We start from the raw sequence: 24,513 nt of genomic DNA, 5'->3' as shown, positions 1-24,513 counted from the left end.
AACCCCTCCTCCCTTGTTCAGCCCCTCTCTGGGGGACCTCAGCCCTGTGCCTGGATAATTTGGCAAAAGAAAGTGTGCCCGGAGTGCGGGGATGGATGGCCGCTTCTATTTCTGGAGGTGTCACTGTGCCCTGAAAGCTCTTCTTGCGTGCATTGGTCTGTAGCTTGCGTTAATAGCTCCTGGAAATCACAGAACCATAGAACCCTGTAAAGCCTTGGGTTGGAAGGGACCTCAGCCCCCCCCCCCAGCTCCACCCCCTGCCATGGGCTGGTTGCCCCCACTGCTCAGGCTGCCCAGGGCCCCATCCAACCTGGCCTTGAGCACCTCCAGGGATGGGACATCCGTAACCAAGGTTTGTCCAATTGTAGCCCAAGGTCACAACATTTACTGGTCTCCCCTTTGCAGGGAGTTCCTCATTCTGTAGGAACCGAGCTGCCAGGGGTGGTTGTCCAAAGGTTTTATTGAGAGCTCATCTTCACTTTCCACTAATGTGCAGGTGCGTGGTACATCTCTGAGGTGAACTCGGGGTGGATGGTGTAGCTGCCTCTCTGCACTCCTCCCAGCTTCTTGAAGTGGCTGGAGTCCCACCTAGGAGAGGAGGCATGCGGTGCTACATGGGCAGGATGAAATTCTGCTTCTGGCTGCCAGCACTGCAGAGACAAGCACTGCCCACACAGCCTCCCATCCCCTATCAGCACCTCTGGGTACTGAAGCCGAACAGTGGAGCTGAGATCCCTGGCACTGTCACCTCAGTGAGGTCTCTCCCTGCCACCCCCACTCCTTGCACTGTCATTTTCCTAAAATCTTAGCTTCCAGACCCATGTGAGTTCAAGAAAATACACCTTATTCTCAGTGGAGAAGACTTTGAGAATCATCTCACCAAGGCTTGGGCGTGCAGACAGCTATGGAGACCTCAGTGCTCCTTGTCCTTGTTTGTTTTCAGTTTCTGGCCTCAGAAATTTAAGGCCAATCATTTTCTGCAAGCCTAACTTCTAATTTTGGATCACAGGCAGTTAGTTGGTGCAGTAGCACAGCAACAACTATGCTGGAGAACAGCCTCCTCTCTCGGCTGCTTCCCTGAGGGTTGTTCTAGGGAAAAAACTGCCTCTGCAGTGGAAAGATCCCAAAGATAAACACACAGGGATTAAGGATCTGCAACGGGTGAAGGACATGGCTAATTACTGTGTAAAGGGCAGCATGACTGGGGAATGGATCCTTGGATGACAAAAGCAGGTGATGGCAGAAAGCACAAGAGCTACACAGGCAGCACAAATGGGGCACCAAAATCTGTTTGGTGCTAAGCCATGTACAGCCAGGTTTAGGGGCACCACCGAGAGTTTGGGTGCTGTGCAGTCCCAAGGACTGCAGGATGCAATCAAGCACAGCAACACCTGCCTTTGAGGGATGAAATTCAGTGGCTTCTTCTTCACAGATAGCAATAATGGGCTCCAGCTCAGCACCACAATGATGCCTGCTCTGCCTGGCTGTGGCCTACTGAATCCGTAAGATGGAGGAACTTGTTACTGACTGACCACCATAATGGGATCCACTACCCCTCGGGATCTGCTTTCTGCATCATCACTCCCAGAACAATCCTCTGAGCAATTTTGCATCAAACCCGAACAGAAAGGGACCTAGCCCCTTGCTGGTGGTAGGTAAAATAATAGCTTTGCACCAGGGCAACTTGCCTTTGACTGGAGCACTCTCACACATACTGTGTTCATACCTAGGGCTCATGTATGGGTATGATGGCTGGGGGTGATGTGTAGGTGCACAGAACGTCACCATAGGGCTGAAATTGCAACATGGGATGCTCCTGCAAGAGACAAGAGGCAGAGTGAGCGGTGGACCTGAGAATAGAGGGCTGTTTTTCCCAACCCACTCAACCCAGCTCATCCCAACCAACTGATGTCATCCTAGCCTACCCAACCCAACTCATCTCACTTCAGCCCAGCTCATTTGAATCCAAGCCATCCCGGTCCAAACCAAAACACTCACTGATCCATTCACAGCCCATCCCAGCCCAGCTCAACCTTACAGTCCGTTCTGCTAGCGCATGGAGATGCTTCCTGATGGCAGGGTCCCCATCGACATAGTAGTCCATCCCTCGCAGGCAGTAGTGGCGACCAGAGCATGGGCTGTAATAGCCCTGGAAGGGTTTCCTCCCTGACATAGTGTACACAGGCTGCAGGGACGATGGTGAGAGCTGTGATAGCCTGCGCAGCATGTCACCAACCACCTCCCTCTCTGCAAGCAGAAGGACAGAGAGGGTAGCAAAAAGGAGGAGCAGGCATCTGATCAAGCAGATGGCCACTGGCATGGCACAGGCACAGCTACAGCTGGAGCTCTGGATGAGGGCAGTTACCAAATTGGTTGAGGCAGGCAGGTTTCGGGGGATATGGCACAGGTATGCTTTGAAGAAAAGTCTCCATTCTCTTCTCCTGCAAGGAGTGATTGCAGCCTTTGTAGCATTGCCGCCATGTCACAGCAGAGCCCTGGGTGCTGATGGCACCCGAGGTAGCTCCAGTTTTGCAGGGGTAAAGTAAAAGGGGCCAGATTCTACCTTGGGTGGCAGGGGGAGGTAGGTGCTGTACTTGTCCCAGGCTGCACTGTTGTAGGGTCCTGCTCGCCAGGTGATGTATTTGTCCTCATTGACAAAAACTGGGCTGTATTTCTCTGAAATGAGAAACAGACAGGACTGACCTGTGGGGCAGGTGGCTGCCAGTGGGGTCGGGGATGTGTGACACAGCTGGAACATCCCATCTGCTCTCTGAGTCTCACAGATACAACACCGTGGGTTCAGGGGCACTTGAGAGGTGCTGCTGCTGGGGTCCTTGTTAAGGTCCATCGGGACCTTCATGGGTGTGAGTGCCAGCACCTCCATTCCACTGGTCAAGAGACAATGCAGGCAGGGTGAATGGTGGCACTGAGAATGAAGGAGGGTATGTCCATTCCAGCCCAATCCAGCTCGTCTCAACCCAACCGTGGGAGCCAGGAGGGACGTGTCCTTCAGCATCACTGAGCACCAGTAGGTGTTGAGGGGCTACCAGTGGGGTGAGCCCAAGAGACCCCAACATGGGGATGCTGACAGGTGGTTACAGCAAAGCTACAAGCACAGATGGCAAGTGACGGCCACTTTGCCACCACTGGGGAAATGCAGAACGTAAAAGGAGGGGTGGGTAGAGTTGCACCTAGAACTGGCAGCTCCCTGCCTTGTGGCCCTCAGTGATGTGAGGCCCTGTGTGACAGAGGGGGACAGGTGGGAACTTACAGTACCTTCAGGTTTGGTCAGCCAATATTTCTCAGGCCAGTAAGCAGTGGGGTCAATGGCATTCCGGTACAAATACTCCTGCATCACAGCCTTAATCAGCTTCTCAGGCTGACCTTGGTGAGACATATTTTGCTCCTGGGGCACTGTTAATCCCTAAAGACAGTGGAAAGTGAGGTGAGATACCCAGGTGATGCACCTGCCTTTATCAGCACGGGGAAATGTGGTGAAGCCAATCACTGATTATCAGGCAGAACCTAACATTGGAGACACGCCCCAGAACTCACCAGGAGGGTGAATATCTGTATAGAGGGTGCGCGCTGGGGACAGAGAGTGGCTGGGTACCACTACCTGTTCTCTTCTGCATTTGTGGTGCCTGGGACATCCAGGTGCTTTGCAAAGCAGAGGATGGTGTGGGGACAACAGGGCCACTACGTATAAGGCCAGCAGAGGTAGGGAAAGAAGCTGTGGGATAAAGCCCTGCAACTGGCAGAGGCCAAAAGGACGGGTGTGCCAGGATGCCTGGGCTGCAGGAGATGCTTCTGTCTCTTAGTAGCTGTGACATCCTTCTCCATGCCCTCTGCTGGCTCTCTAATTATAACACACACGTTAATGAGGCTGCAAGAGATAACCCATTTTGTGGTATGCTTCACATCAGAGCCTGCCTGGTGGCTAGACTGTGTGGGGAGAACCATATGGCTGTGGACCATAGGGACCTCCCTAGCAAGATCATGTCTCAGAGGTCTGTCCTCCTCCAGGAGCAGGGCTGGGAGATGTTCTGCCACACTCAGGACTGGGCAAGCCTCAGGGCTGCGAGCTGGGGAATCCATCTGACCCCATCACAACCACATCACCTGGATGCCCTGCCTCATTTCCCCCTTCCCAGTGGATGCACTCTGAAACCTGCTGATGGTCAGGAATTGTGTGAGAGCTTGTGCTTGTCTGCCCCATAAGCACACTTCACAGACACACACCAAGCCCAGGGGAGAAGAAATGTGGAAAGTAAAAATGTTGTTTCTGCACTGGATGAGGAAAAGGGCAATTGATCTAAAGAAGAAAGCTGTAGCATATCCTTAGAAATAGCTGATCCCATATACATATTAGTAATCCCATATACATATTAGTAACATAGTTTAGAAATATAGTTACCAAATTACATGACAAATTCTTTCTCACAAAGCTGCAATAGGCTTTAAATGTTCTAAACAATGTGGGTATAGTATTCTGAACTAGGAAACATATTGTAAGGTTGTTCATTAGGCCAGCAGAAGTGAAATGCATTTAACAAGATTTCAAGGAGTCATGGCCTTTCACAAAGCAGAACTGTCCCACTCTGTGGAATGTTAGGATGCCATAGGCAGGCTCCAAGATACTCCCCTCTATCCTCCTTCCAAGCTTATCTCTGTGCAAGGACAGATGGATGACCAGAACAATGACCCAGTGTAAAGGGCACAAATGCTAGGAGGTAATTAAACAATTAAGAGGTTATGTTTACGTTTATGTTGTAAAGCAGGCATCCAAAAGTTATGTCCAGATGTTTGTTAAGAAAGCAATTGTTAGAAGGCAATTAACCAATGAAGATATCCATGTTTGGGTGGCAAGGATTTGTGTTTACTTGGTATGTGTATGATTAGTGAAGCGTTGAGAAGATTGTGAACCTGCAGTACTCAGCCAATGAGGAGCCAGGGGAGAAGGAGGTAAGCATCAGGCAATAGGGGATAAAAGATGGAACACTGTTTTCTGGGTGCTCTCCTGCTTGCAGAAGGCCTGCCATTGCGAATAACATCTGCTTTATTGGAGATACCGTCCTGGAAAACTATTTGGGTATTTCCAACAGAAGCCACAAGCACAGACATATTGCTGACCAGGGAACACGAGCATCCCCTGATATGGAGACTGAGGCAACCCATGAGTTCCCCTGTGCCACCCCTCACCCAGCCCTGAGCATCCTCAGCCAGGTAAGGGAAGAAACCCCGAGGCTATTACCTGGGTCACAAATTTGTTTTCTTTCCATAGCTGCTGTGGAGTCTTCTCATAGATGGTCTTTTTCATGGAGCATGGTGGCCGGTAAGCATCGGTGTAGGTGCTGACAGGGGTCTTGTGCTTTTGGGCAAAGAGGAACATGGTGCTGTGGCCACAGGGATGCTGGATCCTGGTGGATCTTGGGGTGGCTTACAGGCACTGCACAGGGCTGGAGAACTTGTGTGGAAAGGGAATGGGGACTCGGTGCCTCTGTTCTGGAGGCTCCTTTATGTCTTTGTGGTCTGTATGTCATTGGTGACATCACAGTGTGGGAGAAGGGAGACTGGGACACATTCTGTCAGTGCTATGGTGTGTTCCAAAGGATACCGAGTCCTGGAGTAGTGCTCAGTAACAGCTCCCTGCAACCTGCATCCCTGCCTCAGTGGGCACTGCTGCATTCCCTTGATCCCAGCCTTCCTCCCCCTCCCACAGGCAATTAGATTAACAAGGATAAGAAACAGTTTCAGCTGATCCCAGTCAAGGTAACTGTATTTTGGGAGGTGCAGGACCATAGCTTGTAGGCATTTTTGGGTTTCTAGGCCCTCTCTCTCCTCTTTGCCTTGAAGAACGCAGTGCAGCACCATGTTGCTCCAGCCACCACAAGGCAGGGCACTTGGCTCCTACCCACATGGCTCTGGTCTGTGGTTTTGGGGTATGAAGAGGAATTACTGACTGCTCTGGGGAGCTCTCCATGTGTTAAGTTGTTGGGTTGGTTTTTTTTTTTCATTAAAAAGGGAGATTAAGGTCACCTTGTGTGGCTCATTTGCTATTGCAATAGTGAGCTCTGCAGGGCTGGTGTAGGTGAACGATCCCCAAGCTCAGTGCAGGCAATGAGGTTACAGAAGGGGAGGACTCACAGAAACCACGTGCTCTTTTTGCCCAAATCAGGATGCTGGGCGGAAGCCCCGTACTTGGACACCTCTTTTCTGAGCATCCCTGCACTGCTACAGGTTTTCATCCCTCCTGACTGACCAGCAATGCCTGAACATCAGCTCTGTCCATCTGTTAGTCCACCCCTGATTTCAGCATCAATGAGAGCTGCGGCACCTTGGGACACCATCCTGGCTCTGTTTGTATCCTCACACCCTGCTGTCCAGTTCCCTCCAGTGACAAAGGCTGGCAGGCTGGTTTTTGTATGTATGCTTTTTAATATCATTAATTGTTACACTACACACAACCAGTAACAATGATAAATACTGCCATGAAAATGTTAAAAAAACAAAAATTACATGTTTCTTTTTTTTTTTTTTTTTCAAAAAAAACCCTAAATTTTAAATAAATTAATGCATAAAAATGGTGGTTTGAAAAAAAAAAAAAGAAAACCCAAAACAAACCACAACACATCTGATCTGTTTAAGGCAATACTCTACGCGGACAAGAACAGAAGTACAACGTGTGCTACATGTTCTGAACAGGAAAAAAATAGAAAAAAAAAGAACGTACGAGATGCAGACTGATGCTTCGGGAGTGAAAAACTCCCCAAACCAGATAATAAAACCAATGGCCAAGTTAAGTGCAGCATTAATACACTCCGCATGTCACATGATTAGCAGGTTCCTAACATGGACTAAGGTCAAGCTACAACAAATTTATCTTCCTAATTAAAAGGTTATTCAGGTCAAACCCTACATTTAACTCTACTTTGCATTTGGCTGTTTCAGCTATGTTTCACTATATGCAAGGACAGCTGGAAATTCATCCCCTGTTCTGAGATTAAGGAAAAGGTTGGGAGGTCTCTCCTGAAAGGCATTTCCATTAAATATATCCCAGAAGGATCCCATTTTCAGTGACCCACAAATGCCTCCACTGGGCACCAGGCACTGCGCGGTGGAAGGAGACCTTGGAAGCATTTCCTTGGGGTTTAGTGTCTTTCAAGCTGAGGGCATGAAATGGACTTGATCTGAACACAGAAGAGGGCTGCCTCCCTGCCTGCCGGGTCATTTGGAGCCTGCTGGATGCACAGCCTGCTCTTTGCCAGCACGGGAGAAACTCAGCCATGGATACAGCCATGACATTTGCTGTTGAAGTTGGTGTGAAGCTCCATACCTGCCCAGACAGCCCATTGACCCCAATTATTAATGCAGCCCAGAACTTGGCCACTAGAAGGTGGACAATAATCTAAATGCCAAAAATATCCCCCTCTCCCTCCAAATTTAAAAGAAAAGGGACAGTAGCCACTCCCTGCCAGCTTCCCCTGGTGGATCCCCATCAGCTGTGACGCATGAGGTCAGCAGTGCCAGCTCTCACCAGCACTGACCCATACGTTCCCAGTAAGGTGCATGTCTGCAGGGTGCTGCCAGGGGGCAAAGAAGCTTCCTGGGACATGGTCAGAGCCTCTTGTACTGCCCTGCTGGGGTGCTTGTGGAGGAAGCTATAGTACACGAAGAAAGAAACTCAAGTGGAGTTGCTAAAAATTAAGACTTGTGATAGCCAACAGCTGTCTGGACTGCTTTGGGTCTGGGTAGGAGGGGGAGAATGCAGGACGGGGCTGAGAATCATTTTGGTGCAACTGCCTGTGTTGCCCAACACCAGTTCAAGGTGGGGACGGGGGAAAGATGATGGCTGCTTTCAGAAAAGAGTGAAAGGAGGACATATGCAATATAACAAGGCTTGCAATTCTAGAACTAACCATTGTACATAGATACCAAAGTTTACCTGTGACAACTACTTATACTTCTATCACTACTGCTGCTTTCCTCGCTTCCTTGCCTAACCCTTCTGCAGTTTGGGAAGCTGTAGCTGTTGGTGTGATGGTCAGCTCTGGCTCTCCCTCCATAAGCCCACACAGCACACAAAGGGACTCAGCTGCAGGATGCACTGAAGTCTGGAAGTCGCACGTTAGACAGGGAGCAGCTCTGCATGCAAGTGGCGTCTACTTTCAGAACCTTTCAGAAAACTATTTTATAGTGGTTCATTCCCTTTGTTATTAAACTGAAGGTTCAGTAGCCCCTGCGGAAGGATTTTAAATGGTTATAAATGTGCATAAGGGGAGGAAGGGGAATATCTTTATGGATTTTCTCCCCTGCAAAAACTCTGTCATCCACTAGAGCCATTCTCCCTGCAGACCTGCATCCATACCAGCATTTGCGTCATAGCAGACAAGGGAACCACTGAGAGGTGTCCCAGCTGTGCCTCCTCTGGGTGTCAGGCTCATGCAGGATCTTGAGTCCCAGACCCTAGCAGGGTGATGGTGGCTCACACCAAGGTTTTCAAATCACCTGGGTGACCCTCAGCCCTACAGTCTTCTTCTGGGCTGCTCAGGAGGGCAAAGGGAAATCCCGGCTGTCTCACTGGCTCTCCCACCATCACACTTGCTGCATCTCCTGCTGGGCTGCTGTGAGAAGAGCCGGCAGTGGTTTTCCACCTCTCCATGGGTCTGTATCACATCACAGCTTACTGGAGACCGCACCTGGGGCAGGTAAATGGGCAGCTAGGGGAGGGCAAACACCTCAATAAGTAACAGGACTTATCTCAGCACAGCCTCTCAGTGGCTCTTCTTCTCCCAGTGCTTACTGCTCTGCTTCCAATAACACATCTGAAAGTAACATTTTAATAAGGCTTCAATTGTACCTTCCACTCCCAGATAAATTCCACTACTCCTCTCATCGCTTGTTACTGTGGAAATGGCTGTTTCACAGACTGGGTGCAATCAGCAAGATGTGTTCTTTCCAGAAGCAAATGCATCTTTGGCTGAAGCAGCTTTTCACAGAAAGGCTCAAACCCACCACCAGTTTCTGCTGGTAATTTGGCCTGGGAAGCAATGGGAAAAGTTGCTCTCTATGGGTGCCAGGGAAAGCTGCAGTCTGTCCTGGTGTGTGTGTGTGTTCTGCTCTGTGCCATGGCACTCTGCATGTCCTGCTCCACGTAACCTCAGTTAGCCCTGGCCCTTGCCTTCCCAACAAGCTGCCAGAGGAGTGCTCAGCCAGACAGCATCTACCCACTGTGATCCTGGGACTGCCACCAGTGGACACCTAGAGGACATTCTGACCAACTGTGAAAATCTACTTTCAAGACATGAAAAGCAGAGAGAGACAGAAGCTGTGAAGAGTCAGTTCTGAAGGATGCCAGAGGCCAAAACCAGGGCACATTCAGGGTGGCATGTGCAGCCTGTGCTTGCTGAGCCCAGCAGCAGCCAGGTGATAAAGCCTGTTCTGGTATAGGTAGGAGAGGCCATACCCCATGTGCGCTCGAAGGAAGAAAGGAAAAAACGGCGAGACCAGACAAATACACCTCATATTGTTACATAAATGCTAAAAATAAAAGCATGAAACTGCCCTGGGAATATCACAAATGAGCATTGTGGTGATCTCTGGCATTCAATTAGAGCTCACTATCTGAGTTGTAAAGCCATCTGCACTTTGAAATCCCTTACCTCTGCTAGCAGGGGATGGTGCTGTTGGGCCACTGAATGTTACTGTACATTCTCTGTCAGCATGCACATTCAGTAGCCAGCTGTGCAAAGGCAAAATAACTGGGAAACATATCTTTGCCAAACATCGTCCCTAAAGCTGTTTAATCTCTACTGAACTCCACTCTGCAGCATTGATACACGAACACAACCAGAAGCTGGTAGAAGAAGAGCTGTTTTTTGCAGTATTATGAAAATATGTGTAAAACTTTAATAGCATGCTCCTTGCATCTTGCTTGCAGAGCTAACCTAACAGTGGTGCCCACTGTACGCTCAGTAACATCCATGCAAGGTGGTAGTGTCATGGGAAGGCAGATTTCTTCCCAGTGCTGCAGAAGAGAATGGATATCTAGAGAGGATGTGACTTGCCTGGGGCTAGAGCAAACATCTAAAATGCCAAAAGCAGCAAGATCTCATTTCTGTACTCTGATGTTCCAGTAGAGTCTCTGCAGTAGTATTTGGTTGCACTGCCAGCTCAGGGACACGATGTTTTTTGAGTGTGCATCTGAAAGCAAGCTTTGCTCCTTGCTGGTATCAGCACTGTACTGAGACAGATAAGCTTGGACTACTGGGACCTGTCCTAGGCCAAGGCAGCACTTGGCAGCCTTTCCAGTTATTGCTTGTTTTCCTTCTATCATTCCATCTGGTGCTCAGCTGGGACTCTCCTTCCTTCAAAAGCATCTTCATTTTGCTGCTGAGTCACATGCAGGGCGCTGTACTTTTCAAGCTTCCTGTGCACTGTTGTACAGTTTGCAGGCCACCCTCAGGACACATTGCATGGAGAGAGAAGGTTTCTGCTCAGGATTTCAGACCAGTGTGTCAGCCAGCACTCAGCTGAGCAGAGCAGCTGCCTCCTTCTGTGAAAGGAGATGGAGAGCCAAACCACAGCAGCTGAGTCTGTCCTGTCCGTGGCTGAGCACAGCATCTAGAAGTCCCTTCTGAAGTCTGTGCTCCAGCCTTGGCCCTCTGCTTTTGCAGTTACAAGGCATCTGCAGGCAATACGGCCACAGGAGAATAGCAGACTGGAGGGCCAAATGTACACCCTGGGGGCTGACATGCAGTGACATCAGATTTGATCCAGTGTTTCTTCCAAAGGCTGGCTTTGAGATAAGTCTAGTAAGATCAAAGGACCCTTTGGGAGGGTCATCTAGACATCAGCCTTCTTCCAGCTAAAGATTATACAGCCACCAGAAAAACAGACTACATCCTGCTATCTAAAGACTTTCTTTGACACTGGGAGGATAAACAGACATTTGGAAATGGGAAGTTTGCAGACTGGAGAAACAAAGTTGAGCGCTGAGACATTGCAGTCCAAAGACAGCTCATGCTAAAGAGCACAGCTGACATTTAATATGAGGAAACGATTTGCCTAGTAATTTGGAGACTAAAAGTACTTAAAATCCTAGCAAAAAGCTGGTCTGGCTTTAGGAGGCATCAAATTCATTTGTTGTAGGCGCCGGCATCACTATAAAGAAGCTTAATTGCTTGCTAATTTAGATGAACAGTAATGCAACCTTTCATACTCAGTGGCATACCTCCCTCTGGTATTCAGTACATTTTGGATGGAAAATAGGGTCTGAAAAGGCCATCTGGTATGGTGCAAACACTGATGCAAAGCAATGATTCTCTTTCTTGCAAGCAAACTGTAGCTGGGAGAGCACCCAGCATCTTTACAGCTTTTATAGCTTCACAGTGCTGCAGCGAAGAGTCAGGGGCTGTGCTCCTTGCTTTAACCTTCTCCAGGCCATGGCAGCAGATACCCTGCTGCTGTGGTGTAAAAGAGCAGCGGCCACATTCGTGTACTCCTTCCTGGGAACCCACCACAACATAACTTTAATGAGGGCACAAGGAAAACCTTACGGCTGGAACAAAGGTCTGAACACAAGAGAGACAGGGAGAGCCAACGCAACCCGCTGTTAGCACATAACACTGGGCTGGCCATCATGTTCTGTAACAAGCCAACAACCACATCTCAGGGTCATAACTGATTAAAGGGCTGCAATTCAGAAGGGTTAGTGATCAGTTTTCTATGATAGCCACACGTGCAATGCCTTAATTCATTCAGCCTTCCTGATAATGACTCTACACAGGTAACTACTTATCCCCACCATTTCTACTTTAATCCCCTAATAAAATATATGAACACAAAGCATAGAGAGGAGAAGCCAAAAAATTGCCATTTTATGGTCCTGTACTATCATGCCAAAACAGCTATTTGTGCAACCAAATCCTTCTGCGAGCAGGGAGGAACTCTGGGCCTGTGCTTCTCTCTATATTTGCAGGAAGCACTGGGCTAGTTAACGTTTGAATTAATCCCCCCCCCCCCCATGTGCAAGTGAATATCTCCCTCCAAAGGACTTTAGGGAGTTATGCTGGAAGCAGGTGCCCATCACACAATGCAAAGGGTGGAAGGTGGCTGCAGGAACTGGAAAATGCCTCAGGCCACGTGGCAGGCAGATAAAAGCAGCAACAGGGGCAAAAAAAGGACTTGGTTGAGGTGCCATGATGCAATGGTTACAGAGAGTTGCAGTCCTGAGAAACTCATCTCAGCATGTCTCCTTTGATCCTTGTTGAAACATGAAAGTGATGTGATGGTGACCTGTGGGATCTACAGTTTGAAAGGGCTGACCCATGGAAACAGACACCTCATTGCTTGAGAAATGCTCTGAGCTCCTGAGCAAGGACTGTAGGAAGGGCTGAGTGTGTGCAGCCTTGCTGGAAGGCACAGACACTGACTCAGGAGGGTAAGCACAATGAAGACGTTATATGATACTGATGCTGAACTGCAAAATCCTGCTTTGGAAGTGTGAACCTTTAAAGAGATTGGGCCATGTGCTACAGGATTTACTTACACCATGGGATTTCTTTAAAGTTTTAACCACGTTCTGCATTTGAAAAATAGACTCCTTGGTATTTTCTCCCAGCACAGTGTCGTTAGAGCTCCCCTCATCCTTTCAGAAACGTGCTCATCTCACACAAAAGAAACGAGGAACTGGGGACCAGAAGCTTTGTGCTTCCAGTCTTTTGAAATACTCCCCCTCATCACTGCTGTATGATGAGAAATTGAGAGGAGTTCTAACTGAGGAACACTCTCTTCCTAGGGGAGTTGACAAGTTAATCAGTGCTTCTGCACTAGGAGGCAGAAATGCTCAGTAAACAAGCTTGCTCAGTCTCTTTCTGTTCGTTGTCAGATAGGGCCAATATTCCTGTTTTAGGAAGAGGGAAAACATCTTTCATAGTTGCCTGAAGCCAGCTCCTGAATAAAGCCCAGGAGTCCTGAATGCTTGCTCTTACGCTTATGCTGTGCATGACATCATGACTTGTACTGCACAGAAAAATACCCATGGTGTTAAGGGGCCTTCTCATCACTGAGAGAGATGAGACTTCTTAAAGAATCAGATCATGATGTGTAAATCTGAGGCAGGAGATCTGTACTTCAGGGTGGAGGCATGGTTCTTTCTTGTGGCCCAGGGAATTCTGATAGGAAATTCAAAACTGCCCTAACTTTTTCCCTCCACCAGTCTCTAAAGCAAGTGCTGGTGTAATGCAGGCAGTCTTTCTGGCTGAGCAGAAAAGGACACAGTTGTGCTTGTGTCAAAGATCTTGTGGCATCAGAGAATGAAGCCAGCTCATCCACCATCTGTGTCCCATGTATTCTGAAGCCAGCAGTGTAAAGATGAGCAGGAAAGGACATGTCTCCTAATTCCAGACATCATTTTGTGTTGAAAACAATCTGTTGGTGAGCTGGCAATTCAGTCCAGAAAGGAAATGTAATGCCAGGTTTCCTGACACAATTGGTCCTGATGTGGGACAGCTCTAACAGACAAAGCTTGGTTCACAGGTGGGGAGAGATGCGATAAATAAAGGTTTCCTCCTGTGGCTTTTTTTTTTTTTTTTCCAGCTGAATCTGCTCATTATCCTTCTGTTGCTTAAAACTCCCTTAAAGTCTGACACCACAAGGTTAACAAATCTCTCCCACAAGCACCAGGAGATGCAGTGTCAAAGGAATATCAACAGCCAAGCTCTGTAAAAATATGCTTTCTTCTACTAGCTTTTTCGGCACTGACCTTCAGTTCCTGTCTTAGCAAGTTTCATTTTTTCTTAGTTGAACAAAGTTGGAGACTTTTGGAAACAAATGGGTCTCACAGGAATTAAGTATAAGCTGAAGTCGGTATAACTGAATTCATGACTATGGCATTCTCAGTCAAAGACTGAATCCCCTCAGAGCATGGATGGATCGTAGATCAAATGTAATGTGTTTGGAGATAATGTGGTGCCAAAGGAAGACTGCACTGGATATGTGACACGACAGCTCTAGCTAGTACTGACTCACAGTGAAATGCCACCTATTCGCCCTCTTTGCAAGTGAATGAATTGTGTTGTGTTAGTCCTAGCTAGAGCTGCCCTAAGAAAGGATGCCCTATTCTGTTGCCATTTGTGCCTCTGTTGTGGTACAATTTTGGTTACACAGATCAAATCATGCTTAGTGAATGAACTATGAACTGACCTCAGGTAAACCCCTTGACACCTCTTGGTCTTGCAGGTAGGATTAACTGTAGCCCAACTTTCTGTTCTGGAACTAACACCTTACGAAATATCCCTGTTGCCTACAAAACCCCCAGAATGGTCTCTCGACCCTTCTGCATTCACTTTTCAGACCAGTCAGTTCTGTCAGGCATTGCCTGGCACTTTGAGCAACTTGTTTTTTGTTTAACAATAGTTTAAAATAACTTATCAATCTATCATAAAATGAATTTTTGGGTTTCTCCTAGCTCCATGAACACAAAGAGGTGCACGTCCTACCATAGGAGGAAGCAATGGCTGTTAAGTTTTACAGTTATAGTGGAAAGCACTGATCACAGCCTGCCGGCCTCACTACTGGATGTGACAGGCGGTGGAGGAGGTGGCTTGGCAACACATGCAGGTAGGATTGACCGATTTAGGGGGGATTAGATCAAGGTCCTCATCATCTGGGATCTCATCTAACCGGTACCCATCCTTCAGCAGCTGGATGTTCAAGTCTTGGTTGATCTGCTACAGACAAAGAGACAAACAGTCAAACACTTGCAACATATTTCTTCTGATAGTTGGATGAGGAAGCAGGTCTCTTACTCTGGAATATATTTCCCATATATAGTATGTTAAATATATATGATATTTCCTGTCTATGAAATAGGAAACAACAATAATCCAACTGGGAACTGGGCAGTCTAACCACTTAGTCTGGGGCATTAAAGCAGCTGAAAGGTGGTCAAGCCACTTGGCTCTTTGTAATCTAAGACTGAAGGGCAATCTAGCCAGCTCTGAAGGAGCAACCCTTCGAGACAGAGCCCTCTAATAGCCCAGACAATTATATATCGTGTATACTCTTAAACACTTCTAAATGCTTTAGTGGTATTTTTCCCCCAGGAAAAAGGGGTACAAGGGACACAAGGGGGACGAGTTTTCAGTGGCTCATGTGCAGAATGGCTGCTCAGCACTTTGGATATAAAATCAGATCCTACAGAAGCAGCAGCGAGAGGCTGAGCAACTAATTCACTGGAGAGCTTGGGAATATATTTAGAAACAATACAATGGATTAACAAGCCCAAAACTTCCTGCCTTTTCTCTTTAAGAGGACAAGAGATCATATTTTTAAGTCCTCCCTGAAATTTCTGCTTGCACCAAGCAAACACCCATTAGGCAATCCTGGCCCCATAAGGAATGGAAATAGCAGTGCACTCTCAGATCCTTTACTTGCGTCCTTGGCAAGCAAACAGTTGCTGAACTGCTATGACAGACAAGTTGATGCTTTTGTACTACGTGGGGCAACACTGTGGACTCAGCAGAACTGGGAAAAGCTTCAGTGAAACAATGGGTCAAAAGGGCTGATTAGGCAGACCTGTGTCTGTGCCATGCCAGTGTGAGGATGGAGCCAGCTAGACCACTGAGAAGAAAGAAGCATGGCACAGTTTCTGCCAAGGGCCCTTCCAAAGTTTGCACCACCGGTAAATACCTTGTGTAGCCATTTTTGGCTTCAAAAGGCCACTCTAGACTGTTTCTTGTTGCTCTACTATCAGCATTAATAACAAGGATGGCAGGAGAGAGTGTAACTCACCTCAGCTGACGAGTATCCCGAGGAGGAATATCTGGACATGTCAAAGTCATCATCACTGCAGGGGAGGACAAGACAGAGCAAAGAAAGAAACAGTCAGAGAGCCCTGTATTCCCCAGTTAGTCCTCCCTAGTGCTGTGAAGCTGTCCTTTAGGCACAGAGAAATTATATCAAGGGAGCCTGGAGGGCAACTTTCATTTGTGAACCTCAGACATTTCCAAAAAAGTGCTCTTTACTCTTGCCTTTTTCTGCTTGTTTACACACACACAGACCTGAAATCTGTCGTGAAAAGCTTGCTTGCACTGTAATGCATATTATCTTATTAAAACCTTGCATACCTGTCTGTATCCAGGGCTACCAGTGGCTTTTCATCTGGACTCTGATCTAATGACGAATAGCCCTTGTTGGGAACGACGAGCCTGAAAAAATTAAAGGATGTCCATTAACCACACAGTACAGCTCAGTAACACACATGGTTGTATCGAAGCCATATGACAGGTGAGACTTCCCCATTTCACTGCTTTGCACTGGACGTACCTTGGGAACATGCTCTTCTCTGGAAGACAGAACTTCTTGGGAAACTCTGGGTGTCATTCTGATTAACCTCTTCACCTAACACTGCCTGCCTTTTCAGATTTTTTTTCCATAGCAATGAGTACATGGCCCTTGCAATAAGTAAATGGGAGAAGTAGACCAGGGAAAGCCAGGGGCATACCACTACTACTATTCTACTACTGGAAATCAAGGACTTGGTTTTTCTGCCTGAGTCCCTACCCATCCTGCATAATACAGCACTTCTAAGGTGTCACTCTTAAATTCAATAAGTAATCTGATAAACTCGAGCTAGTGGGCACAGCACAGGAGTTGAGATGGACGAGCACTTCTTAAATCCCATTCTTCTATGGTGCCTTTCAGTTAATCCTAAGTGTTACAATGGCTGGTGATGACTTTGCACCTTTAATTGCCTGAGGGAGTCTGTGTAAAGGAATATAGACTTCAGAGCATCTAAGATAAGGAAAATACATTATTCAATGGTATCCAGTTCACAACAGAGTTCTTTCATCCACAAAACTGCACAAGGACTTGAGATCATATTTAAAATAAGATCAACCAGACTGAGCAAATGGAGCAAGATACTATGTTTAGCAGGTGTGAACTCAAGAGTGTGATGAAAATCTCTTTGCTCAGTGGGTTAAATCAGATTCTCTCCCAAATGAATGACTAGCCTTTAACAAGGGACTAAGACTTTGAGAAAGTCTAGAAACAATAATATGTCTCATTCATGCTTCAACTACTCTATTGCAGCTGCAATGTTCTGCTCAGAAGAGCTCAGGAAGCCATTATGATTTTAACAATCTAAAGGCATTGAAGATAGGAAAGAATGGGGGATAGTAAAATATTTCAAATGTTATCACAAAGCAGATGTATATGCTCATGGTTGCATTTTCTTACTGTATTCACTGAAACTAAAGTCTAACTAAATTAATTTTAAAACTGATGTAGAATTTCCAACCTGCTGCAAAAAATGGGACCCACTTGCAAAATTCAATAACCCTTCCCATAGCCTTTAGAGAGTCCTTCTACTCCCTGCAAAGTAGGAAAGAATTAAAGAAGCAAAGATGTCTGAAACGAAAACAGAAGCTGTGAGCTAGCAGCAGCTGCTTGCCTACAGTGATTCCAGAAGCACTCACTTCCATACTTGCTCTTCAGTTTTCAAGCTTCTGCTCCATACACAGTCACTGACCGTTGTTACTGTATTGTGAATGAATGAAGCACCATTGGGGAACAAAGAGAACAGCCCTTTGTGGTGTTATTTACTTGATTTAAATAACTCACTACGTCTTTTTCTTGAGAAACATCTTTTTTTTTCTTAGTACAACTACAAGAACTACAGCTTTTTTATAGCAGATTGAAACTGTCATGTCTCCGTCTCTGATTTAAGTTTTTTCTTCACATCCCAACTGACCTTACTTTTGCTTTTCAGTGTCCTTGGAACAAGCCTGGTCTGTGGTTATACTTAATTTCATCTGTGGAGATTGGCTTTTTGTTTTGCTTTTTGTCCCTTAACATGAAATACATTACAACAATATCTAAGTTTAGCTTATCCTCAGAGGAGACTACAGTATCTGTGTAGAAGAGGTGCAGATGATGTTGTGAGTTCTGCCAGTGCTTGTAATGACAGTGCCAGCATCACACAACTTTGCTCACATTTTATTTGATGTTAGGAAGGCTGAGCATGCTATGGATCTAATCATTTCACCTCTAAAGCTAGTTGTCCCCACAGCTCACAGAATCACAGAATTGTAGAGGTTGAAAGGGACCTCCAGAGATCATTGAGTCCAACCCCCTGCCAAAGCAGGTTCCCTACAGCAGGTCGCAGAGGTCGGCATCCAGGCAGGTCTTGAACATCTCCAGAGAAGGAGACTCCACCACCTCCCTGGGCAGCCTGTTCCAGTGCTCCGTCACCTCACTGTAAAGAAGTTCCTGCGCACATTTGTGTGGAACTTCCTGTGCTGCAGTTTCCTTTTCCCTCATCCTGTCTCCACTCACCACTGAAAAGAGTCCACCCTTGCCATTCTGCCCCCCACACCTCAGATATTTATAGACCTGGATCAGGTCCCCTCTCATTCTTCTTTTCTCAAGTCTGAACAGACCCAGTTCACTCAGCCTTTCTTCATAGGAGAGATGCTCCAGGCCCTTCACCATCTTTGTGGCCCTCCGCTGGACTCTTTCCAAGAGATCCCTGTCTTTTTTGTACTGGGAAGCCCAGAACTGGATGCAGTGCTCCAGATGAGGCCTCACCAGGGCAGAGTAGAGTGGAGGATCACCTCCCTCGACCTGCTGGCCACGCTCTTTTTAATGCACCCCAGGATGCCATTGGCCCTCTTGGCCACAAGGGCACACTGCTGGCTCATGGCCAACCTGTCATCCACCAGGACACCCAGGTCCTTCTCTGCAGAGCTCCTCTCCAGCAGCTCATCCCCCAACCTGTACTGGTGCATGCAATTATTCCTCCCCACATGCAAGACTCTACACTTGCTTTTGTTAAACCTCATCCGGTTTTTTTCTGCCCAGCTCTCCAGCCTGTCCAGGTCTTGCTGAATGGCAGCACAGCCTTCAGGCGTGTCAGCCAATCCTCCCAACTTGGTATCATCAGCAAACTTGCTGAGGGTGGCCGTTATCCTCTCATCAAGGTCATTGATGAAGATATTGAATCTTCAGCTCGGGAGAAGACTGAATGGCAAAGGCAGCCTGGTACATGAGGCTGGATTTCAGAAATTCATAGAGGTAATACTGAAGAACAAAAGCATCAGAGAAGGAGAAGGAAGTGAGACAGGGACAAGGAGAGGCAACACACTTCATCTGAATGAAGGAAAACATTTGACAAGAAGAGCAGAATTGTTAAAAAGGGGAAAACGGCTTTAGCTTTTCCTCGCCCTGCAGAGACTGGAGGAAGCCACTGTTCAAACTTGAAGAACAATAACCTAGATGTTTTGCAGAATATCCCACTGGAGTCTCTCACACTGTACTGTAGTCTTGTGATCAAGCCTCTGGCATTTCTGCCTTCCTGGCTGCCCTGTCTATGACAGGACAGAGCAAACCATTCTGAGGTATTAGGAGAACTGTGCCAATGTGCTCTTTGTTCCCAGAAAGCTAAAGGAGCTGGGGGATGAGGAACCATGGGCCATCAAGAACCTAAGCCAGACACCTCTCAGTTGTATAGGAACAATGGAGACTGGCTACATTTGCTACTAGCCTAAAGGCTGCAAACTTCCATTTTGCAGATCCTAAGGAAGATTCTAAAAGCTGTCTGAAAAGCAACTAAGAAATGCAAGTCTATTGATAGCAGGCTTAGTTTGGCCATGTAGGGGTTTGCATACCCTCTAAACAGTGCTCAGATTTTCACAGATGTAGTAAAGCTGAGCTGGCTGTTCTAAAGCTTTTGTCAATGGGTGCCACTGCTTAACCCTTTCTCACCCAAATCACTCCTCCTTTTCCTGGCAGCTCTAAAGCAGCAGCCTCTCCAGTGAGAAGTCTCTCATTTTACAGGTAGGCATCAGCACTAGTTCCACGTTCTCTTCCTTATTATCTTCTCCCACTAATTTCAGTGTTTCTAAATCTCCTGAGCAGCAAATCTTCTACAATTGCTCTTGAGAAGCCATCACACAGCCTACTGCCAAAAGAATCCAAGTCTTCACAGATTGCATTTGAAAACCAATGAGGAGCAGTAGGCATGGAAAACCCATCTGAGAGCACTTGCTGAAATTCTTACTGCCACTAAGAACCTGACTCCTTTACACGGTCTCAAAAACCAAATGCAAAACAGTGAGCAGTGCAGTATCTTTCACCAGTGTCACAGGGGCTTACAGATAAAACTTGACAAGGTCTTGGCATGATTTATGAGTACTGCTGTGGGTTTTGGGAACTAATTTGAAACTGATCTGTTGGATGTGCTGCATAGAGAGAGGCTCTGACCTGCCGTTCCTATTCTACTTAGTATGCAGTAATCCATGACACCTTCTCATTCATCATTAAAAATGCAGCCTTCATGTTGTATTCGTTCAGCTCAGACAGAGTTGATTTTCTTCATACTGTATGGTATGATGCTATGTGTGGGATGTAGGAGAAAAATAATGTTAATCGCTTTATTTATTTAATGTTAGTTGCTGAACGGTGTAGGGCAGAGCCATGGACATTTCAGCTTCTCTGCTTCTCATACTGAACTGCCAGTGAGGGGGGCTGTGGCACAGGGAGCTGGAAGGGGACAGAACTAGGACAAAGGGATATTCCATACTACATTATGTTATGCAAAAAAGCAAAACCAAATAACTACAAAACTGACGGCAGTTGGTCAAGGGAGCTACCGCTGCCTGGAGACTGGGCAACAATCAGTGAGTGGAGAGCAATTGGTTTGTGTATCACTTCTTCTGTATGAGTATGCATATATGTATGTTAGTACCATTCCTGTTATTTCTTTCTTCCTTTTCTGTCTTAGTCAATAGTGTTTATTCCAGCCTTTTTCCAATTCTCTCCCTCATCCCACTAGGAGGGGGGCAAATGAGCAAGTGGCTGTGTTCAGCTGCTTGCTGGGTTAAACCAGAACATGTGTAGATTCTGCTGTCATTTTAAGTGTGATCCTTCACTAAAAATTACCACCTTTCTCATAGCATGCAAAATGTGCAATTCTGTTGACTCAGTATGGTTCCTGCCCCCTGAATGCAGATAAGTGATACATTATTGTAATGAAGCCGGCATGGAAAAAACAGAAATACACTAAAATCATGTATTCATCTAAAAACTTCTTTGTTTACAGTGGATTGTAGTATTGCCTGATTATGTCACACAGAGATGAGCCAAAATGGCTCCTGCTCTGACCATGCTGTTCAAAGTGTGGAGGAGCTGTACAGCAAAGCACACAGAGATGGATGCTACACAAGTCATCATTAAGTTAATCAGTATGAGGAAGGGGTCATTTTCAAAAAAGAAGAAGGAGAATTTCTGGGATAAAAGCAGCCAAGTCAGAACTAAGCTTTAACACAGTTTGCTGTTATGTGAAGCACAAACGTACACTTTCCTGCTGGTATGATTATTTATTATGCAGGGTTGCCCAGAACATTGAAGACATATAAAACCCCTGATTTTTACCAGGCTAGGCTCACTGCTGTCTGCAGGCTCTATTATCACTGGTCCTCGACTCAGTGATAATAATCTGTGCCTGCATCTTCCCATGGGACAAAATGCAACACAGGACAGACCATTTTGAAAGGGCCATTGCTGCTCCTGCAGTCCGTTTGGCAACGGGGCAATAACAATCTTAAGGTCATTAGGAATTAATGCTCAGAGCACAGATGAGTTTTCCAGTTCTTACCTTGTCCGTGCCATCACATTGTTCTTCTTGGGCTGCTGATTAACTGGGCTTCCCATGTTGCCATTCTTCAGAGAGCCCTTCCGAGCCAGCTCCCTCTGCTTCTCTGCATGTGGGACAGACAGGAGAGAAGCAAAATTAGGGCAACAGCCTGGGTGGTCTCCATACAGCTACAGAAATCTAGACTTGATAGTAGCAAAAAGCATGGTGGAATTAATAGCATAGGACATGAGCACTCCATCTCCCAGGCAGTGATACTGTGAAGGCTGGAGAAGCTGTGTTCCAAGCTCACCAGGGGCTAAAGGTAGTATGCCCAGACACACAGCAGCTTGCTGGCAATGCCACACAAAGATGGTCGTGGAGCTTCAGGATGAGATCCAGCACAAATCTTGCCTCTCTGCAGCTATGGACTCTAAAACAGTAGTGCGGGCTGGGCAAGGAATTTATTCTCTTACATTTTCTCCTCTACAAACCGCTACTGAGGGACCCAGCTGGGTCAGAAAAGTGCCTCCATCAATCCAGAACCATGTTCTTTTTAATTCTAGTCCAGTCAGGCTTGACAGCAGAGTTATTACTTCCCAGGAAGGCAACTCAACAGAATAACATCCTACAGAAGAAATGTTGCTGCCTTCTCTGCTTCTCCTCATAACTGCCCGCATCCCCATTGTGTCCTCTTTTATCTCACATTGAATCTTGAAGCTTTGTTTAAGGAGAAAAAAGTGAAAGCTTCTTTAGCTACATTTTTAAACAGCATATTTTTGCTCAATTTTCAGACCATGTTCTTTTTGCTGCTGAAATGTACCTTAAATCTCTTACAGAGCATGGAGCTTTCTTTGTGTATTCACTGCAAGAGAGGATTAAACAGTTTCTCATATAGGAAACTATTTCCATTCTTAACATCTTCTAACCAAAGGATTTTAACTAGAGTTCAGGTGAACAAGCTAAGCCTTTGCAGGAAAGTAGTGCTTGTGCTATATAAATATGTTGCTGCTACCAGGATAGGAGGGATAGGAGCTCATGTGTGATGGGTTGTCATATAAATCAATATTCAAATTTCTGATTCAAAGTCCTTCCTTGGTTCTTTTGGCAAGTTGGGTTGAGTCAGCAATCAGCCACAAAACTGAGACTCATCCTGCAGTGCTAGGCAAGGCTTGTATGGAAATGAAGACTGTGGGACCAGCAAGGCAGGACCTGGCTAAAAGTGTTCTCTGGAGTGTGAGAAAAAGTTGGAAACTACTTTTGTGTGATGCCTGAATAATAGGGGTTTATCAGACTGCTGGCTGGGGAACCTGAACAGTGAATTCGTCTTGCTTCTGTTTCCCCTGTGGTGTGTGAAATCACAGAATCACAGAATCACCCGGGTTGGAAGGGACCTCAAGGATCATGTAGATCCAACCCCCCTGCCTGGCAGGGCCACCAAACACACACATTTAGATCAGGTTGCCCAGGACCCCGTCCAACCTGGCCTTGAACACGTCCACAATCTCCCTGGGCAGCCCGTTCCAGGGCCTAACCACTCTCCTTGTAAAGAACTTGCCCCTGACATCCAACCTAAATCTTCCCTCCTTCAACTTGGATCCATTTCCCCTAGTCCTGCTGTTGTCAGCCCTTTTGAAGAGTTTACTCCCCTCGTGGGTGTAGGTTCCCTTCAGGTGTTGATAGGCTGCAATGAGGTCACCCCGCAGCCTTCTCTTCTCCAGGCTGAACAAGCCCAACTCCCTCAGCCTGTCCTCATAGGGGAGGTGCTCCAGCCCCCTGATCATCTTAGTCGCCCTCCTCTGGACCCTTTCCAAAATCTCAATGTCTTTCTTGTACTGAGGGCTCCACACCTGGACACAGTACTCCAGATGGGGCCTCACAAGAGCCGAGTAGAGAGGGACAATCACCTCCCTGTCCCTGCTGACCACCCCTCTCCTGATGGAGCCCAGGATCCCATTTGCCTTTCGAGCTGCCAGAGCGCACTGCTGGCTCATGTTCAGTCTCTCGTCCATCAGGACCCCCAGGTCCTTCTCTGCCGAGCTGCTCTCAAGGACCACTCCTCCCAGCCTGTGCGGGTGCCTGGGGTTCTTCTGGCCCAAATGCAAAACCTTGCACTTTGCCGTGTTGAACCTCATTAGATTCACCCGAGCCCAGCTTTCCAGCCTGTCGAGGATGTGTTGATTTACTTTTGTGTTGATATACTGAATGTGTTGATATACTTTTTTCTCTTGCAGATTTTATTCCCCTTGGAGAGGAAAGCACCTGCTACTTGTTGTGAGAAAGCTGTGTGCCATGAGGGTGTGCAGTGCACAGTGGCACAACTCCATTCTACTCATGAGGAAGGAGGAGGGAGACAGGTGTACAAGGCTGCCTTTTTTGAGGGGCAAGCAAGAAGCGATGCCTCTAAACTGTGGTAATGAGCACAGATGAGGAAATGGTAGAGGAGAGCACATGGCCACACACCATACTCAGCCCTGCTCCTGCTGACATCAGAGGTGAATAAAAGCTCACTGAAGTTGCCAGGGGAAGGACCAGACCAATAACTCTCTCTGGCATGAGCAACAAAGAGACTGATATGGGATCGAAGGCAAAACCTTAAATCACAGTAATTTCTCATGACTGGAACTTGCAAATGCACTGGTTGTCATTGTCTCCAGAAAAAAAGGCTGACATTTTGCAGGCCATGTGAATGTTGCTATTCAGACATAGAAGGATAAAGCACGGTTTTATCGAGGCAAAGGTTTACAACCCTAAATACAAAACAACTTCTCCCCATTTACATCAGAAGCTGCAGTGCTGACCACAAATCTGCAGTGCTGAGACAAGTTGCCAATACTTTAAGGTGCTGTGTAATTCACAAAAAGCTCCTGACTCAC

The 24,513-nt window shown here is 46.9% G+C and overlaps 2 protein-coding genes across 4 annotated transcripts in view; both read right to left on the bottom strand.

The window, feature by feature from the left end:
- Positions 1–485: 485 nt before the first annotated feature.
- Positions 486–5,392, bottom strand: CUNH9orf24 (chromosome unknown C9orf24 homolog). The gene is made up of 7 exons (XM_042831127.1): positions 5,255–5,392; positions 3,277–3,424; positions 2,564–2,676; positions 2,366–2,441; positions 2,034–2,247; positions 1,727–1,816; positions 486–588 (listed from the first exon to the last, which is right to left on the bottom strand). Exons 1-7 carry the CDS (start codon positions 5,390–5,392, stop codon positions 486–488), a joined length of 882 nt encoding a protein of 293 aa, XP_042687061.1.
- Positions 5,393–13,555: 8,163 nt separating this feature from the next.
- The window catches only part of FAM219A (family with sequence similarity 219 member A), a 90,245-nt gene continuing 79,287 nt past the window's right edge, over positions 13,556–24,513 (bottom strand). For 2 of the 3 annotated variants that reach the window (XM_042831211.1, XM_042831213.1), the window contains exons 3-6: positions 21,662–21,764; positions 16,131–16,211; positions 15,796–15,850; positions 13,556–14,732 (exon numbers count right to left, since the gene is read on the bottom strand). In XM_042831211.1, coding sequence (XP_042687145.1) covers positions 14,574–14,732; positions 15,796–15,850; positions 16,131–16,211; positions 21,662–21,764 — 398 coding nt within the window. In that variant the 3' untranslated portion in view covers positions 13,556–14,573. The remainder of the gene's footprint in view (positions 14,733–15,795; positions 15,851–16,130; positions 16,212–21,661; positions 21,765–24,513) is intronic. The other variant, XM_042831212.1, reaches the window with a different exon arrangement.

Source organism: Centrocercus urophasianus, unplaced genomic scaffold, assembly GCF_019232065.1.
Source record: "Centrocercus urophasianus isolate 14NV4802_14NV808 unplaced genomic scaffold, USGS_Curo_1.0 seq_35, whole genome shotgun sequence".
Classification (NCBI taxonomy): domain Eukaryota; kingdom Metazoa; phylum Chordata; class Aves; order Galliformes; family Phasianidae; genus Centrocercus; species Centrocercus urophasianus.
This window is presented reverse-complemented; position numbering and strand designations above follow the sequence as displayed.